This window comes from Sodiomyces alcalophilus (assembly GCF_042370955.1).
Source record: "Sodiomyces alcalophilus JCM 7366 unplaced genomic scaffold ACRALscaffold_1, whole genome shotgun sequence".
NCBI lineage: Eukaryota > Fungi > Ascomycota > Sordariomycetes > Glomerellales > Plectosphaerellaceae > Sodiomyces > Sodiomyces alcalophilus.
Window position 1 is genome coordinate 3,959,628 of NW_027263532.1, and position 17,110 is coordinate 3,976,737.

The window sequence follows — 17,110 nt, forward strand, 5'->3', positions numbered from 1 at the left end:
GACTACATGGAAATAATGAAAAACCTGTGGGTATTTGGATGCCAATGCCAACAAAATCCGCCGCCGCCGCCAAGGGCCTGTGCCGTGCCTATGGCTCGAGTGCGATGAATCCAGTGAAAACAGAAAAACAGAAAAGAAACAACAAGGAAAGAAAAGAGGAAACAATGTTATGTCCTTCAATGAGTGAGTGAGTGTATGTTACGAGTCGTCTGAGACTCCAAATCCGGGTGTTGTCGCGGATTGTCGGTAAAAGAGTGAATGAATGGATAAAATCAGAGGGCATGTTCGCGGAATCCGGGTATCCGTAACGGGTTCGTTGGAGGGGGGACGAGTCCCTGACGGTCATGGTGGTCGTATTCATCAGCTCTTTCGGAACAGCCGCTTGGTGGCGCCCACGCGGCCCAATTCGCCAAACCTCGCCTCCTCGGGCTTGCGCTCCCCGCTGGCGAGCCGCACCTTCTCCTTGACGCTCTCGACCCAGGCGCGGCTCTCCTCGCTCATCTCCACCTTGCGGCCCGTCGGCCCCGCCAGGCCCAGCAAGCTGTCGTCGTCCTCGCCCCAGCTGATGCGGGAACTGGACATGGACCTGCCCTGCTCGTCCGACAGGGGCGCCTCGTTGCCCTTGCCATCGTGCCGCGGCTGCGGCCAGGCGGGCGTCCGGGGGAAAGCCGAAGGCCGCAAGGCCGAAGTGCCGGCGAGAGCGGAATCTTCCCCGGGGCCGGTGGTACCGAACGACCTCCTAGTCTTCCGGACGTTGAGCGGCGTCATGGGCGAGCGGTCCAAGGCCGAGGCGGGACGAGCGGGCGGGCTGGCCGTGGCGGCGCGGCCCGAGTTGGCTACGCGGGGTAGGTCGCGGACTTCGATCTTGGCCGAGTCCAAGTTGGCCGACCGGCGACCGTGGTGGGAGGCGTACTCTTTCAGGTACTCGCCCAAGTCGGCCCAGCCGCCCCCGACGCGGACCATGACACGTTCGCCGTGTTCGCCGACGCAGCGGATGAGGAGCTTGATGGGCGCTTCGCCGGTGGTGCGGGACAGGTGGTAGACTTTGGTTTCCTGTTGGCCCTTGCGCCGAGGCCGCCGGCTCCTGCCGTACGCAGGGGCGAGAAGAAAGGCCGGGGTGGACGCGCGGGTGGAAGAACGGGACGAGAGCCCAGACGCACTACGGCGGGCGGGTTCCTTGGGCCCCTTCTTGATCCTGAGGGCAGGCAAGTCGGGAGGCGGGGGGTTGAGGTTGACTTTGGCTGGCGATGCGGCCAGCTTGATGTTGGCTGGGATGGAATCCAGAACGTGGCTAATCTGCTGTTGGAACTGATCATCCCCGTCCATGTCCGAAACCATGGATGAACCCTCCATCATGGACGAGCCCTCCAGAATGGTAGACGACTCGCCCAGGTCCTCTTCGATGAACGATGGCGGGTCTAGGAGGGAGTTGAAGGTCAGGTCATCTGCTTCTAGGGCAGAATCGTCTGGTGGGTGGGCACTATCCTCCCGGAATCGGAACGACGTAGGGGGTGAGCTCCCAGGGCTGGCAGGGCTCCCCATCTCCGAGTCGTTTTTGCGGCGGGCGAGTTCGGGCTCGGCTTCTACTTCGTCCTGGCCTAATGCGATGCGCAGTCGAGGCAGGAGAGAGACGCCGGCAGCCCTAGTGGGGTCGAACTTGTCGCGTGGTAGAGGCGGGGATGCTGAGATTTCCGGCATATCACTGGTGGCGATCGGGCTTGTCTGACCGTGAATGACGGTCGAGGAGTATGACGATCCGCTAAACCGGCGACTCCCGTGTATCAGAGGTGGGAGTTCGGGTTCATCATCAGAGTCTGCTCCGCTGTGAGGGCTATCATCATCGAAGTCGTCGACAGGCGACGAGCCAGGTTGGATCGGGGGATCGGCGTCTGAGTCGGTAACCACCGCCGGTGCCGGCACATGGCCTTTGACGGGATCCATGTCCTCGGATGCAGAGGCTTCCCCCCTGTGGAAAGACACCGGGGTATGGAGACGGGAATGTGCCGGCCGCGACTCTGACGGCGCTGGGATGGAGAGCGAATGTGTCCGCGTGTGGGCTCCCGACTCGACAACGGCGTCAGTATCAGTATCGGTACCGAGCTCGCGATTCCTGACAGGCGTCTTCGGTAGCGGCGCGCCATCGCTTTGGCCTTCGGCTGTGTCTTCGGCTGGCGGTGCGATGGAGATGGGAACAGGCGCAATGGGCCTCGTCTTCTTCACCTCTTCGATTTGCGCGGTAGTAAGCCACACCGTGCCACGGATCTTCGCCTCGCAAGCGGCATGCCAAGCAGCGTAACCATGCTCTAGGTTGTCCATGCGGGTTACCCATGAGTCCGGGAGAGTGTCTGGCACGCCTTCGAGGCTGTCAAGCATGGCATCCATGATCCGAGCGGCCGTGGCGATGGTCTTTTGTAGCACAGCCTTCATGACTGCAAAGTCTTTCTCGGTCAAAGCGGCAGGGGTCCCCGGGTGCCCAGAGGCGCCTGGACCTCCGGTTACTGCTATGGAGTGCCTCTTTGCGGGCGCAGAAATGACGTTCCATCCCGACTGCAGTGCGACCTCGGCGTCGGATAGGGCGGAGAGTAGCGACGGAATTCCTTGCAGGACGTCAAGACGGATTTGCCAGACGGACAATAGCCGGGTGATCCGGGCAAGGTTAGGCAGGGCCTGGACGATGATAGCGGTGATGACGGCAGTCAGGTCGTCTAGGTGGTTGTATGCGGAGAGCGATACGACGGAGCGATTGCAGTCGGACATGGGGGTGCCGGGCCTGGAAAGCGGGAGGATATGATTGTGCAGGATGTGGGTCTTGATCTCGTCGACTTCCAGCTCTTCCAGGCCCTGGGAGATCTCGTCCAGCCTGCGCTTGTATTGCATGACGTCCCGGGTGGGGAGACAACCCGAGTATTCCTGGTCCTGGTCTCCGTCGACTGGCTCCGGGTCGTGCCTCTTCAGTGACAGCTTCAATTTCCTGGCCACAGGCGTCTCGAAGCCGGCCGCGCCACCGATGGCGGGCCAAGGCCACTCGGAGATCTCGTCGAGCCACTCATATATCTTTTGGCTGGCTACGGCCGTCCGCATAGCAAATTCTTGTTCGTTGGCGGTGGATGCGTCGAGGCAAGCCTTGAGTGACGGGGTGGGGTATTGCAGAATATCGACTGAAGACATGGGGGTCAGGTGGCTTAGGAGGTCGTCGTGGATGCGGGTTCGTGTGGGGGAGTGCTCGCTGGAGAGGCGGTATTGGCGTTTGGAGGAAGGCTTAAGCTTGTGCCCCGGGCCGGGGAGGATAGAGGTAGATGCGTGATCGGACATGGCGAGATTTTCTTTTTGCTGTACGTTAGTAAGGCTGATTGATGGTCTCTGCGGAAGAATGAGGAGGCATGATTCGGCCGATGAAGAGGCTTGTCAAGGCGTGAACGGGACCAGAGCCATGCTTCTTCTGTGTCGAGCTCAAGTGGAGATGCGAGCGGGCAACAACGACCGCTGGCTGTCACAGACGCAGACGTTCAAGTTACAAACGGAGGTGACAGGTCTGGAGTGGCCGTCATTATGGTAGGGTTTGCGATTTGCTGACGGGGATGACGCTCTATATGGATGCCCGGGCACAACGAGGAGAGGACGTAGAAAATGAAGAGGTCGGATTGTCAAGATTCCGACTTTGAAGTGGTGTTGTGCATATGCAGGTCCCCGACGTCGTGTGACCAAGGTGATGACGGACCCTTGGTTGAGCAAGGGCAAGAGATGAAAGGACAAGGAACGATCCGGCGATGTCGGGTAGTCGCAGGACCCAGGTCGATAGCTTTGGCTGTGTCGATTGACGCGGATCTCGCCGAGGTGGAAGAATAGACTGTTTGGTCGGGAGGTAACGGCTACCAAAGAGACGATCCTGTTTGAGCCGGTCTGTGATCCAAGGCCGCAACAAGAATGAGGATGCGATGACGATGACGATGAGGTTGAAAGAGCTCGAATGCGAAATGGTACGCGATGGAAGGATAGAAAGAGGGGGATCCTTGACGAACGAGCGAATGAATGACGATGCGGCGTCTCTGATTTCAAACAAGATTTCAAACAAAAGGGAGACAAAGAGCAAGACAAGGGCAAGACAAAATTAAGACACGATAAACGGGAGGGGGAGGGGAAAAGAATCGGAAAAAATAGCTGGTGAAGGAATGGAAGAGTAGGTAAGAAGAAACGAGGTGGTAGGTCAAAGGTGGGAAGTTGCTACCCAGCGGCAGCGAATGGTGTTTTGCTGTGTTATTAATCTGAAATGGCGGTTGCCATGTACATATACTTGTAGTTAATATTGCGCCGCCATAGAAACCGGGCGGGATCTTCTTGGGGAAGAACTCTGGTTGGCCTATCGGTTCGGCTTTACCAGGGGCCCCTGTTCGATTACCAACTCGGTACGCAACAAGAGCTGGATAGACCTCGGGTGTATAGGTACGTCATTCAGGTACAACGACGTGCATGATGGTATCGTGGATCTAGAAGCACGTACCTAGGTACATATTCGTAGCTCTTCTTGGTGAGGTACGAAGTACGGAGTTCCAAGGTACGTCGCCTCTCATTAGACAATATCCACTGGGAAGATATCTACAAAACACCTGATTCAATGGAGTCTATACGTCTAGATGTCCGAATATCTGTCTCGTCTATCAGCCCATCAAGTCGGAGAACGCCCTGGAAACACATATCCAAGCTCCGCCAGAGTCCTCGCTGTAACCCCTTCCCGTTCGAATCGCATCTTGGCATCTGCTATGATGCTCCGTTGCCACATGGTCTCTTCCCCCCAATACGGAGGCTTCCGCCCCCGCGACGACGCCGTCATCACCCAATCGTGCAGCTCATTGATGTAGAACCCATCATCCCCTTGTTTCGCAAACGTATGCAGCGCTTCCCCCTTTACCTCCGCCAGCCGCCTCTCCCACGCCTCCATCTCCTCCACCGGAGGCAGCCGCAACGCGCCAGCCCACACCGCCGCCACCGCGGCCGCCTGCGCCTCGGAAACCTGGAACGGCACCGCCTTGATCAGGAGCCCCACGAACGCCAGCGTCGGGTGCCGCCTCAGGAACACGTGCTGGTAGAGCCCGTGCACGCCGCGGCCGCTCGTCAGCAACCCCGGCGCGAGATCCGGCAGGAAAGGGTAGCTGAAGAGGAACCCCGTGCAGTAGACCACCGCGTCCACCCCTTCCTCCACCTTTCCGTCCTTGAGCCGGATGGCCCGCCTGTCGCTGTCGCCGTCGCCGTCTTTGTCGGGCAAGAACGCGTCAATCTCCGCCACCTCGCCCGCTCGGACGTGCGCTAGCTTCTCGGCCGGCGTCGGGCTCCGGACCGACAATAGGGTCCGTGCCGCCACTTCGCTGATCTGCCGCGCCACATCGAGCCCAGACGGCCCGTTGCCCACCACTACCACCTTCTTCCCTGCAAACTGGTCGGCGACCCTGTAATTCTTCGAGTGCATGATGACGCCCGGGTGGGCAGCATTGAAGGCCTCGATGCCCTCGACCTCGGGGATGAACGGGGTGGAGTAGTGCCCGTTGGCGACCACAACGGCGTCAAAGGTCCCCGTAAACGTCTCGTCCGTCATGGTCGAGGCGGCCTGGACGTCCCATTGGTCTCGTCCGTCTTCCTGCCGCAGGGAGACCTTGTCGACTCGGAAACAAAACTTGACGAGGTGTCGGATGTCCTCGGCGTACCTCACCACGTACTGCAATATGTCTTGCCGGGATGGAAATATCCACGAATCCTCCGGGAACGGTTGGTCGTGGTACTGCATCAGCGTCTTGGGGATGTTGGCGTGCAGTCTCTCGTACATGGACGTCGTGTACCTGGGCGCTTTCCCGTCGTTCTCCGGCGGCAGAGGTGGATCTGGGGCGTAGAACGGGTCGGTCTGGGGGACCGGGGACGGCCTGGGAGTCTCCCGGCTATAGCGCCATGTGCCGCCCACTTCGGCCTGTTGTTCGAAGATGACGATGGACTGGAAGCAGCCCCGAGCTAACAGGTACTTGGCTGTCGAGAGGCCACAGGGCCCGGCTCCGATGATGGCGATGGTCTTGACAGCGACATCTCTACCGATAGACGATCCCATTTTCGGGCGATATGAGCGCCATATGCCCCGGTGAGGCCGTGAGGGGTGAAGAATGAGTCGCCTGAGCCCAGAAATGGGTGACGTGTCTCGCGCTTCAGTCAAGGCAAATATATAGAACCAGTCGCCCGATATTCTCCTTCTCGCCTGTCTAATATCTATTCAATGTGATGATGAATTAGTCTAACGGCGAAATTCCACGAATTCTCAGGCTGTTAGTCGTGTGATGAGCTGGACACGGTGATCCCCGCCCTTGGTGACCGGGACTTGAAATTCGGCCTGCTGACTAAGGAAGGCAATGATGTACTCTGCGAAGTACTTCGTAGGTACACGTGTACGAATAGGTAGGTACGAAGTAATACCATGAGTCGATCCCTTGGTGATTGACGAGTCAAGCAAATTACGGAAAATCGGTCTCCCAAATCAATTCGTGCCGTTAACATCATGTCCATTGGTATTGTTTCTGGTGACACTAACCCCAACGGAGGCACAAGGTATCAAGGAACAGAACATCATCCCGGACCAACAAGCACGGCATATGCAGTGGAGCGTCCACCTTTACATTTCCCTGACCTCGACCCAGACCATAAAGCGAATTCTCTACCTTGACGCCTTTTCTATTCTTACGATCACATACAAGATCATGCAGCCTGCGTTTCCGACCCTGCCTCTTGATTCTGCGCTGCTTGCTGTTCTGCCGCCGGTACCCCATCCTGGCCCTGGCCATCCTTCTTCCGAACGGGGTAGTGTGTGCCCTTATTCTTGACCTTCTTGACCTTCTTCTTCTTCTCCTCAGGTGGCGGGTACGCCTTTGTTGTCACCTCTTGCCACTCGGGCGAGGCCTCGAACGCCGCTCGGATCGGCGCGGTCAACGCGATGAGTGCCTTGGACAGGGCCGGCTTGAGCAGTTGGGGCGTGAGCTGAAAAAGGGGAAAAGAGAAGAGAAGAGAGCGTCAGCACGGGCAAATGATGAGAGAAAAATTCTATTTTCGACCCAACTTACCACTTCGTTCGCGTAGTCCTCGTACATCTGCTTCGGTTCTGTGTAAACGAGCGGCTCTTGCTCATGTCGCTCTACACGGAACTCTTTTTGGCCGAGAAGCGCCGACGTGGGTAGTAGCACGTATTCGACAAAGGCCAAAAGCCCGTTGCCTTCGGTGACCCGGGGCGCTGCTTCGGCTTTGCGGACCTTTTTGGTGATGGTTTCGGGGGAATCGAGGAGATCAATCTTGCTGTCTGTCGCCGTTGTAAGTTTACTGTTGTGAGGACAAAGGGAAAACAAAAAGGAACTTACCCTCGTCACTTGAGCTCATCTTGCCCCCCTGGAGGCCTGGCACCATCGGGTTGATCAAATGAGCACGCTGGGACACTGATGTTAGCAGTCGCTTCCTGGACACGGCGCGCGCCTCGAGACTACACACCTCGCGGTATCCCAGCTTGGGAAGCCAATCCTTGGCTGCTACAAACAGCTTCCTTTGATCGCGACCTAGCCAGAGGTTTCTTCTTTTTAGCGTCCAAGGCCACTTCTAGCGAGAGACACGAGTGCACACCCACCTCCAAACTGAATATCGACATCCAGGTATTCCTCATCCAGGATCTGGAGAATCGGGTAGAGAAGACCGCTCAGCGGCGCATTGTTCGACTGTTTGACCGTCTCGGCGCCGGCGCGTTTCGCGTCATGCTCTGACACCACCGAGCTCAGCCGGTAGACGTCCATCACGTATTCGGGGCTCTTCTGGAACGAGCTTCCATGGATGAACTTGAGCTGTTCTGTCGCCACGCCCACGGCCTTGAGCATCTCCGTAATGACGAATTCATAGTACTTGGCACGCTGGTTCACGAGCTCGATCGGCGCCTTGAGGTTGTCGAGGAACGCGTGAATGTCGGCGAGCAGGATCGTGACTTCGCACCCCGCTGCAAGGAATTGCGCAATCTTGGTGGCAGGGACGAAGTATCCGCAGTGAGGTCTTCCCGTCGTGGCGGTTCCTGCAGGGTTGACGTTTCTAGTAAGTATTATGACGCCGAAAAAAAAGATAAAAACGAAAGAGTAAAAAGAGGGAAGAGCGTGAGAAGCGTACCCCAGTAGATTTTCGGGTTGCGACCCGAATCCAAGACCTCTTCAATAATCTGCGGGTCGAGGACCTCCTCGAGGTTCTCGTTAATGAGAGCGAGCCTCTCCTCTTTGGTCTGCGGTGCCATGGTGAAGGGGCGACTCGGTTGTCCTCGAGAATCGTGTGTACGCTGGTAAAACTTTGTAAAGAATCGCTCTCGGTGGACGCGTTACGCTGGTTCAATCCCCTGGAATCACTGCCCTGACTCACATTTCAGGACCGCGGGGTTTCCGTCGACCATAATATGGGCAACGGAGTTCCTGCCCCGCGACCCCACCATCCGCCGGGTCTCCACATTGCAGTTCTTATCGGAATCGCGCGAGTCACGTGACTTGGATATCTCTTATCTTATCGGAGACAAGGTTTGGACTTTTCACGTGATAGAGTTAGCGTCCAGGATTCCGTCACTTGAAAGAAGCTGTGGTCTAATTATTACTTTGTAATTACGCGAGTCAAATGTGAGAGCGCCGACGTCTCCAGCTCTCGACTCTCCTGCTCAGCGCCATCCTCTCTGGCTACCTCGCGAAGTTATCCGGCCTTCCCTTCGACTTGTCTTCCCAAAACAAATACATGTTGGCTTAGAGACGGCTATTTCATTCAGGGCGACCACGGAACTGCTCGAGCTTGACACTTCCCGGAACCCATGGCGCAATGTCTGCGCAAGGTCCAAGCTCCCAGCTCCAATCCGGGGTGACCACCTCCATCGCACAGCTGAATCCTGAATTGAGCGATATCAATTCGCGCGTCATTCGCGGCGCAATCACAATCACTTGGCCGTTTAGCTCCTACCGCAATGTTGCCGCCTTTGTCCTTGCCGAGATCGACTTTAAGCTTCGGCGCGACAAGGGCCAAGTTCGAGTCGAATTCAGCGGCCCGGCCGCAAAGGCTATAGCCGATGCCGGGCTGAACAGTGGCGACGAGATTACCCTGAGCCTCAATGGTGTTGAATGGGCCGACAAGGATCCGCGAGCGCCCCTGTCGGGTGAACAACTCGACTGGCAGCTCAAGTTTCGTAACAAGCTCCTGTTTCAAGCAGCATGTACCCTGACACGGTCACTTACATTGACTCGCCATGGCTAATTCTCGTGCAGGTGAAGCTGGACTCGAGCGAAACGAAACTCATAGACATTGACGTCAGCGACTCGGATCCCCCAGCGCTCCCAGAACCCGAACCCACGCCTGCACCTCCAACACCAGCCTCCGACCCCAAGGATACTACTCCCTTGCCCGAAACCACCGCTGCCACCAATGGGGACTTTTTGTCCGTTGGGCTCACGCCGGCGAAGAGGCCGGCCAACGACACCCTTCTAGAATCGTCAGAGTACGCCTCGCCCGCCTTTCTGAAAAGAGCACGCGTGTCCTACGGGTCGCTGTTTGAAGGTGGCATGGATACGTTCGAGGAGGACATGGCGGGTACGGGTAGAGAGAGAAAACGCCCACGATTCAGCACATCTTGGAGGTATACGAGCCGGTCACCGAGTCCTAGCCCTGAAAGACCGTCCACCCGCGACGGAGGTGACGTGTCCATGGTCGATGATGGCACTTCCGTGCCTTCGCCACGACTGCGACCTGCCATGGTTGACGGCGGCTGTCAGACCGATGAACTCGATTTCACGCCCCCCAGGCAGGTGTCAGTAGCTGCCGAGGCGCGATTTTCTCACCCTTCACTTTCCGTCTTCCATACACCAAGCAAGCAACCGTCCAACGATGCTTTCACGTCTCGGCATGCTGTGACGCCATTCGATTCTCCTCAAGTCTTTAGCGGGAGAGCGCCGAACGAGGCGCCGGTTGAGTCGGCAGCTTCGCAATCTTTCCTGGTACCAGCGTTCGCGAAGCCTTCGAGTCGGCTTTCGTCGGTCCACTCTGAGCAGTCGCCACAGGCCCCTCGCTCCACCAACGAGGCCCAGAATCACTTGGCGTCGATGCCGCATCATGAGCCTCAACATACTGGCCACTCTCCTTCCATTGGTTTTGGCACTTCTCATTTCAGCTCGCAAGCCTTTACGCCCTCCAACCAGCTACCGCTATCCGAGGACATGTCATTGGCGGACCGGCAACCCCAAAGCGAGCAGAACATCCAACACGGACGCCGACATACGATATTGGTTGATCACATCGCTGAACCGGAACAGCCGTCTTGGGGCCAGGTCTCGGCTTCATTTGCAGACTCAAACATCCCCAAAGAAGCCAAGCCTATTGAGACACCAATCCGATCACCCCAGGAAGATGGCGCTTTGCCCGTGAATGAAGGGGACATTCCAGAAGTCGTGGACGAACAATCCTCCAGCGAACATGATGAAAGCGTTTCCGAACCAGCTGATGCGGCACTTGAAGGCGACGAGATACCCGAGGACCGAGGCGGCCCAGAAGAAAATTTTGGCTCTCAGACCTATGCCGAGAAGCGTTTCCTGACCGGCGACATCAATCAGACTGTGTCCGGCGATGGCGAGCACATGACTGTGCCCGCCGGAGCCGACGTGTTCGTGGAGGATGCCAGGCGTGACGCCGGCGGAGATTACGATATCACACACTACTCTAATCTGAGCAATGTCCAGGATGACGACGACGGCTCCGACGTTGAGAGTGATTACAGCCAACAGGATGAGGGACACATTTTTGACCCCTATGGCCGGGGCAATGAAGACGACCAGATTGACGAGGACGTGGAGCAGTTTGGGGACGGGTCTGGAGAGGACGAGGGTGGTTACGAAGACTACGAGAGCTATTATGAGGACGAGAGCGAGGAGGAAGATGGCGCTGCCGCTGCTCCGGCGCCCGCAGCCAGGGGACCTCCTCAGGTTATCAGTCTCTTGTCCGATTCGGAGGATGAAGACGAAGAGCCTCCAGCTCCGAGGGTAGCTGCACCGACGAGAGACCCCCGCTTTTCCCAGTTTGACGGGTCGTCCGACGACATTCGAGACTCCGTCCCCGAAAGAGCTGGGGAGTCTGAGGGGACAGAGGGTGAAGAAGTCGAAGAGGGTGAAGCAGATCACGGTGGGGAGCAAGTCGACGAGGAAGAACTTGAGGCGGAAGAAGTGAGTGGCAGAAAAGAGGGACTCCCGGCTGAGGAAACCAGGGAGCAGAGAGCAGTCGACGAGAAAAGAGCCGACGAGCAGAGAGCCGACGAGCAGAGAGCCGACGAGCAGAGAACCGACGAGCAGAGAACCGACGAGCAGAGAGCCGACGAACACCAAGTCGGCGAGGCTGTAGAAGATGCCGGCTCTGCGGATAAACCGGACGAACCTACGGTTGTCACCTCAGAGGCTTCAATTGAGAGGGCCAGACAAGGGAGCAGCGAAAATGTGGACCAAAGTCCGTCGCCAGCTCAACCGCGAGAGCCCAGCCCGCGCCCAGAGACGACGGCGTTTCATACCGCCGAAAGTTCACCGCGGCAGGACGAGCACCTCGAAATCATGAGCCCCATCCAGCCCTCGCAAGCCTTGAAGTTGATCCGAACGGAAGAGCATCTGACTGTGGCATCAACCACTAGCGCACCAGCAACAGATTCTGATGTCTCGATGAGACAGTCCAGCCATACTGTTACGACACGTTACACCGACGCCATAGCGGCAGTCTCTGTGGTGGAGGAGGCCTCGGAGGTCGTGGTAAAGGAGACTCGCATGGCTTCTGAGGCCTCCGCAGCATCGCAAGTCGATGAGATGGACGCTGTTAATGCCCAACTACTTGCGGAAAGCGACACGGTCTACTCCAGGGACATGCCTGGTCTTCAAGTGCGAGAAGGGGAGGCGACCCAGGAGGACATTGAGATGAAAGATGCCGACGAGGGCGACCAGACCAAGAGCCGAAGCAACTCTCCAACGGAGCATGCCACACCGCCACCATCCCAGCATAAGCAAGATGCGGCAATGGATACTACTACAGACAAATCGACGCGGGAAGTGGAAGAGAAAAGCAAAGTCAGCGACAAGGACGAGAAAGCGCACTTGCCTACTCCTGTGGCCACTCAGCCAGTACACGAGAGCACGATCTCTCACGGCGAAGCTGATGTCAGTAATGGCACCGACGGGCAAGATTCGGGCAAAGCAGCCGAAGATGATCTGCCCAATCGCAGTGATGGCAACTCGCAGAACCCCGAGGCTGCACGAGCTGATGTGCCGAAGCCTCCTGCGCCCGAAGAGATTCAGGAGGCGAAGACCCCCGAGCGAGACATTGACCGGCGCGCGAACACTCCCAGTCCACCTCCTTCGCAACGTGAGGGACGCAAGTCTAACGGCTCATCACCACCTCTATCAGAAGCGACGACGTCATTCTCCCGTGACGACCGAGGCATTGATGAAACAGCTGCGGCCAAACCCCGCTCGACAAGGAGGCGAGGACAGGGAAAAAGCCGGGCTGGGTCGAAGGAGCTAGATCCCAGTGTTCAATTGGCACGGGCGTCCATCGCATCCCGACGATCGACCCATGTCCCCGACCAGACCCCGCCGGAGAACGTTCGCATTACGCGCGCGGCATCACACAACCATCACCGGAGCATATCTGCGGACCTGGACGAGGACACGAGCGTTCAGCTAGCAAAAGAGGCATTGAAGTCGCCGTCACGGGCGAAGCGGGGGAAAGCGTCCGAGGAGAGTTCGTCGTCATCGGCCGCGAGCAAGGTCCAGCTGGTGAAATCCATGCGGGTTGATGTGCCCGACTGCGTCACGTTGAGGATGCTGCGGTACAATCCGGGCCGAACGGTGGACGTGATGGGCATCGTGACGACGGAACCGCCGGAGCCGAAACGCGCCAAGGGAGGCCCGCGGGGGATGATGTTGGCGTTCAACATCACCGACCACTCGGTGGCGCCGACGCAGGTCACGCTGGTGCACATCTTCCGGGCGGATAAGACGGCCCTGCCGATCGTGCACCCGGGCGATGCCGTGCTCCTCCGGCAGTTCACGGTGGCGGCCATGCAGGGCCGGGGCTTCGGGCTCCGGGCTAACGACGGGTCGAGCTGGGCCGTGTTTGAGAGCGGGGAGGAGGAGGAGATGCCGCCGCAGATCCGGGGCCCGCCGATGGAGCTCTCCAAGGGCGAGAAGACGTTCGGGGCGCTGCTCAGGACGTGGTACGAGAACTTGGACGAGGCGAGCATGGCCAAGCTGAGGAAGGTGAATGAGAAGGTTCAGGGGACGACGGGAGCTGGCACGGCAGAGGGAGAAAGGGCGTGATGGGCCAGGATTGTTGTTCTATGCAGAGCGAGCTATTGGTTGTTTTGGGTATTTGTTGAATTATTTACTGTTGATACACACGTACAATGCACACCGAGGTGAGGTGTCCGAGCATGTGTTTCTTCTCCGTCAAAGTGGACGAACGGTGTCAAGCCATGGAGACCCGGAATTTCTCGGAGAATCACGAGGGAAAAAAGGGGAGAGTCCGGTGACAGTCTGCTTACCTAAGAACGTGACAAGGGCATGGTACTGAGTACGAATTCTCGGACGGGCTCGGAGCACCGAGACGAGATTCTCGGAGCTGAATCTGGGGTTAACGGAGTAGACCGGGGAATTTAGTAACACATTAAGTAATACCTTGTAGGTTAATTTTCCGATGAGTCGCCCGTTTATCATGTACCCTTCCTCCCCTATTTTATTAGTGTACTTCGTATGACATTCCAATTAGCTCGTCTCGATAGCTTTGGTGCTAAAAAGTGTGATCTGACACGGGACGAGAGATTGCGGGCAGCTAGCGGGGCAGGTTAAGTACCAAGCCGCCGTCACTGCTGAGTCGGGTCCAAGAAGTTGGGACCGCAGAGTGGGTTTCACATGATTTGATTTCCCTCCCATCTCTTCTCGCACGAGTGACTGACAGGCGGACCCGAGATTGGGGGCCTGAAGGGAGAAGACGGACAGAAGCGGGGCATATCCGTGAATCAAGATGACACGAGGATTACACGGAACGATCGTGCAAGGGGATGGTTGCTTATTGGAGAGTAAATGTGCGTGTAGTTGAATGGCTTGGTACGTTGCATGTGTTGTGATACTGGGAGACCAATGTGGACTAGGTAGATATTGCATTTTTTTTGGTGTGTTCATAGTGCTAGGGATGGCGGTGGAGTCTGTATATGAAGAAGTCCTGCCAGGGGAATGAACTACATGAAGCTAAAGGTCCGTATGGTGACGATGTATCCGCATCTCTTGCCTCTTTGCCGTTTACGTCGGTGTCATGGTGAATTCAAATACGGGGAAGAATATGGGGAGAATATGGGGAAGCGCTGAGTGGTTGGGCGGCAGTTACTGTAGACGGCAAGTTTCTTGTCTTTCACGGGGGGCGAGACCCAGTTGACTGTTTCTGCCATCGTGATCGACGCTTATTTAGATGGACAGGTTCTAAACGCAGACGGAAACGCGTTGGAATCTTGACTCGTGTCCGCTGTCATGTCCCTGTCACGCAAGTAATGCGGGGTTCAATTAAAGGAAGCTACTCAGCGTACGAGGCTCAAACAGCCAGTGAGAGGCAAGGGGTCGGACTATAAAACCCTTTAGGCCACGAGGGGGTGTCAATCCCCGCACGCGGTTCGATGCGCACGGCTTGATCGTCACCAGCAGGTCGGTGTACTTTCCTTAGTCAGTAAGGACGGCATGGAGCCGCGGCATTGGACTGTTTTGGATTACTACACAGTACGTTGTACCACTTGTACCTGCTGCCAAGGGCCGGCTGACCTCGGTCCAGGCCTTTTAGTCGATTTGCCGGGTGAACGGAGCCAGGCCTAAAGTGGAAATGCACACGATCCTTCTTTCATTGAATTGTACATTGTACACCAGCAGTAATAAAAGGCGGTTTTATGATGATGAATTCTTGGAGAGGTAAGAGAACAAAACTGCTGTTAGACAGGACTTGTTCCAAGTTCTCGGATGCGACAGGAACCAGGGCCAAAAGACCATGCAATCGACACGAATCAAAGTCGATGACTGAAGAGTTTATCAGTTCGCACTACAACGTAGATGAAACTCCCCGGCGGCAGGAAATGTTCGTAATTTCATCCTGCATTCTGACTCACGCGGCTGCGACACCCTGACATTTGACAATGGAGGCGGCCCCCTAGGCCAAGAAAAAAATCCAACCGCCGTCACTTTTGATTTTTTTGAGGCCAACCAGCAGGTTTCGCGGCATGGACGGAATAAGGATGCAAGGCTGAGAAAAATACCGCCTTTTGATGAGCTGCCGTTTGTTCAAGGGAAAGACGGAAAAGAAGAAAGAAAGGAAACAAAAAAAAAATCGCGGAAAAGAAATATTAGCTGCCCAACAAGTGAACCCTAATCAACACCCTAGAAAACATCCGCGACTCTTACCGACGCCCATCGTCCGTCCTGACCTCGATGCTCACTGAACACATGATGAATCAACAGACCCCCTTGCTGCCCTTGCTGGACCTGCTGACTGACCGTTGTGGGTCATTCACCTTGCGGAGAATCATTTAATTGGTCCGTGTCGCGGTGAGGGACGACCAAACTTGTTGCGCCATGGCTGGTGGGCGTAGTGGCTGTGGATAGGAGTGGAGAGCATTCTGCACGTTGAGTTCAGGTGGCCTTTTCGGATTTTATACAATTCATTACGTTGTAAAGCACTGCAAGGCAGCGAAGGAAGGCACCGGAATCCTGCATTATGCCCGTCTCCTGTTCTGTCTGTTGCTTTTGGTTCTCGATGGAGACGTCAAACACAGCCAACGCCGTGATCGTAATTGTAAAAGACTTGAGATGTGTCGGATCGATATTACTCGGGCCTACCTTAAACCATGACAATCGTCTTGATGCCTTGCATACAACGTAACTTCGTAAGCACATGAACTTTACCTTGCCCAACAACATCAACCTTCATACGTTGTAGTACGAAGTACAATCCCAAGACACCTGTCCATCATGAGGATCATCATTATCCCTGAACCCGGCCGGCCGATAGTCCCCACTGACTCGTAACATGTACCTCTAGACACCTCTGATTGGTTACTCAGCGGACCAGCAGTGGCATTTTGGGGTTCTGTGTGCCACTATATCACGGACTAGAAAGAAAAGCGTTATTGACTTTTTTTTCGCTGACCTTGCATATGAGATGGAATAAATAGTGCGAGAGATATTGCCTGCAGGCAATGCCTCCCTCGTGATATTAGTGACCACACCTCTTCCGTCCCATGAAATGCCAATTTCATGCACTTCAGGTCATTGTTGGTTTGGCCAACTTGATCTTGTCACGAGGGTCTGGGGACTGTTCCGCAATGATATGATGAAGCGGCATGTGAAAACGGCAGCCATTTGGATTCGCGCGCATTTCCAATCTTGTCCATACCGTTGTACAACGTACATGTACGTTGTATGTATTTATTCGTGCACCCCCTGTTCACTCAACGCCACACCCCCTTCACCCCTCGATTTTCTGAGTTGTGGGGAGAGCCAACGTCGACGTCAGACCTCATTCCGGGCGAACCGGGGAAGCTTGAAGGGAAGGTTTGTGGGCAACGAACCTTCGACACACTCGCATATTTGAATGTTTTGTCCGTACTCTCGGAGCGAAGAAGAAGAAACGAAACCCGCCAAATAACCTTTCAATAATACACTACGTAGATGGTATATCAAATAGAATAGTGGCGTTGAACAAAACATCATAGCTACCTGGTGACGGAGATATCCCGTGGCTGATCGTCGAGAAATGTGGCCAGACCTTCGTCTTGGCTAGTCACTAGTACTGAAAAATAAACGTGGGCTTGCCATTTGATTTGAGGCTTAGGTATGGGAATGGACATAGCACGGGTTTACCTTTATTATACCATTTTATCTGAATTCTTCGAGGAATGCTATTCTGGTATGGCATTTCTCTTCTTGAGCTTCCCCAGACAGGTCAATCGCAGATATTGAGCATTTAGTAAGTACAATCTCAAGCTTCAGTACTCGTGCCAGATGATGCGAATTCTTTGATTCTTTGTGTG

At 56.0% G+C, this 17,110-nt stretch overlaps 5 protein-coding genes across 5 annotated transcripts; 1 reads left to right on the forward strand and 4 right to left on the reverse strand.

Moving 5' to 3' along the window:
* Window positions 1-360: 360 nt before the first annotated feature.
* ACRALDRAFT_2096058 (uncharacterized protein) lies at window positions 361-3,312 on the reverse strand (the record flags this gene model as incomplete). Its single annotated transcript, XM_071022760.1, has 1 exon — window positions 361-3,312. The coding sequence occupies one exon, from the start codon at window positions 3,310-3,312 to the stop codon at window positions 361-363; it is 2,952 nt and encodes a 983-aa protein (XP_070879686.1).
* A 1,244-nt stretch (window positions 3,313-4,556) lies between these two features.
* ACRALDRAFT_1059564 (uncharacterized protein) lies at window positions 4,557-6,300 on the reverse strand. The gene has a single exon (XM_071016058.1). The coding sequence runs from the start codon at window positions 6,086-6,088 to the stop codon at window positions 4,664-4,666; it is 1,425 nt and encodes a 474-aa protein (XP_070879687.1). The 5' UTR covers window positions 6,089-6,300; the 3' UTR covers window positions 4,557-4,663.
* Window positions 6,301-6,488: 188 nt separating this feature from the next.
* Window positions 6,489-8,399, reverse strand: ACRALDRAFT_1073572 (uncharacterized protein). The gene is made up of 6 exons (XM_071018120.1): window positions 8,164-8,399; window positions 7,640-8,071; window positions 7,507-7,571; window positions 7,380-7,446; window positions 7,089-7,321; window positions 6,489-7,005 (listed from the first exon to the last, which is right to left on the reverse strand). Exons 1-6 carry the CDS (start codon window positions 8,282-8,284, stop codon window positions 6,727-6,729), a joined length of 1,197 nt encoding a protein of 398 aa, XP_070879688.1. The 5' UTR covers window positions 8,285-8,399; the 3' UTR covers window positions 6,489-6,726.
* Window positions 8,400-8,847: 448 nt separating this feature from the next.
* Window positions 8,848-13,364, forward strand: ACRALDRAFT_2050861 (uncharacterized protein; the record flags this gene model as incomplete). Its single annotated transcript, XM_071021594.1, has 2 exons — window positions 8,848-9,208; window positions 9,322-13,364. 2 exons carry the CDS (start codon window positions 8,848-8,850, stop codon window positions 13,362-13,364), a joined length of 4,404 nt encoding a protein of 1,467 aa, XP_070879689.1.
* Window positions 13,365-13,808: 444 nt separating this feature from the next.
* ACRALDRAFT_1090869 (uncharacterized protein) lies at window positions 13,809-16,673 on the reverse strand (the record flags this gene model as incomplete). Its single annotated transcript, XM_071019540.1, has 16 exons — window positions 15,931-16,673; window positions 15,759-15,881; window positions 15,639-15,697; window positions 15,542-15,570; window positions 15,487-15,516; window positions 15,264-15,351; window positions 15,191-15,204; window positions 15,007-15,101; window positions 14,815-14,925; window positions 14,681-14,747; window positions 14,615-14,627; window positions 14,515-14,573; window positions 14,428-14,475; window positions 14,347-14,404; window positions 13,897-14,265; window positions 13,809-13,833 (listed from the first exon to the last, which is right to left on the reverse strand). Exons 1-16 carry the CDS (start codon window positions 16,006-16,008, stop codon window positions 13,809-13,811), a joined length of 1,266 nt encoding a protein of 421 aa, XP_070879690.1. The 5' UTR covers window positions 16,009-16,673.
* Window positions 16,674-17,110: the final 437 nt, after the last annotated feature.

Bases quoted from the DNA above. Each gene is read 5' to 3' on its own strand.
- ACRALDRAFT_1073572 (XM_071018120.1), bottom strand. From the start codon at position 8,284: ATGGCACCGCAGACCAAAGAGGAGAGGCTCGCTCTCATTAACGAGAAC. The intron at 8,072-8,163 runs GTACGCTTCTCA...TCAACCCTGCAG, and splicing joins CAACCCGAAAATCTACTGGG to GAACCGCCACGACGGGAAGA. The intron at 7,447-7,506 runs GTGTGTAGTCTC...TCAGTGTCCCAG, and splicing joins CCAAGCTGGGATACCGCGAG to CGTGCTCATTTGATCAACCC.
- ACRALDRAFT_1059564 (XM_071016058.1), bottom strand. From the start codon at position 6,088: ATGGGATCGTCTATCGGTAGAGATGTCGCTGTCAAGACCATCGCCATC.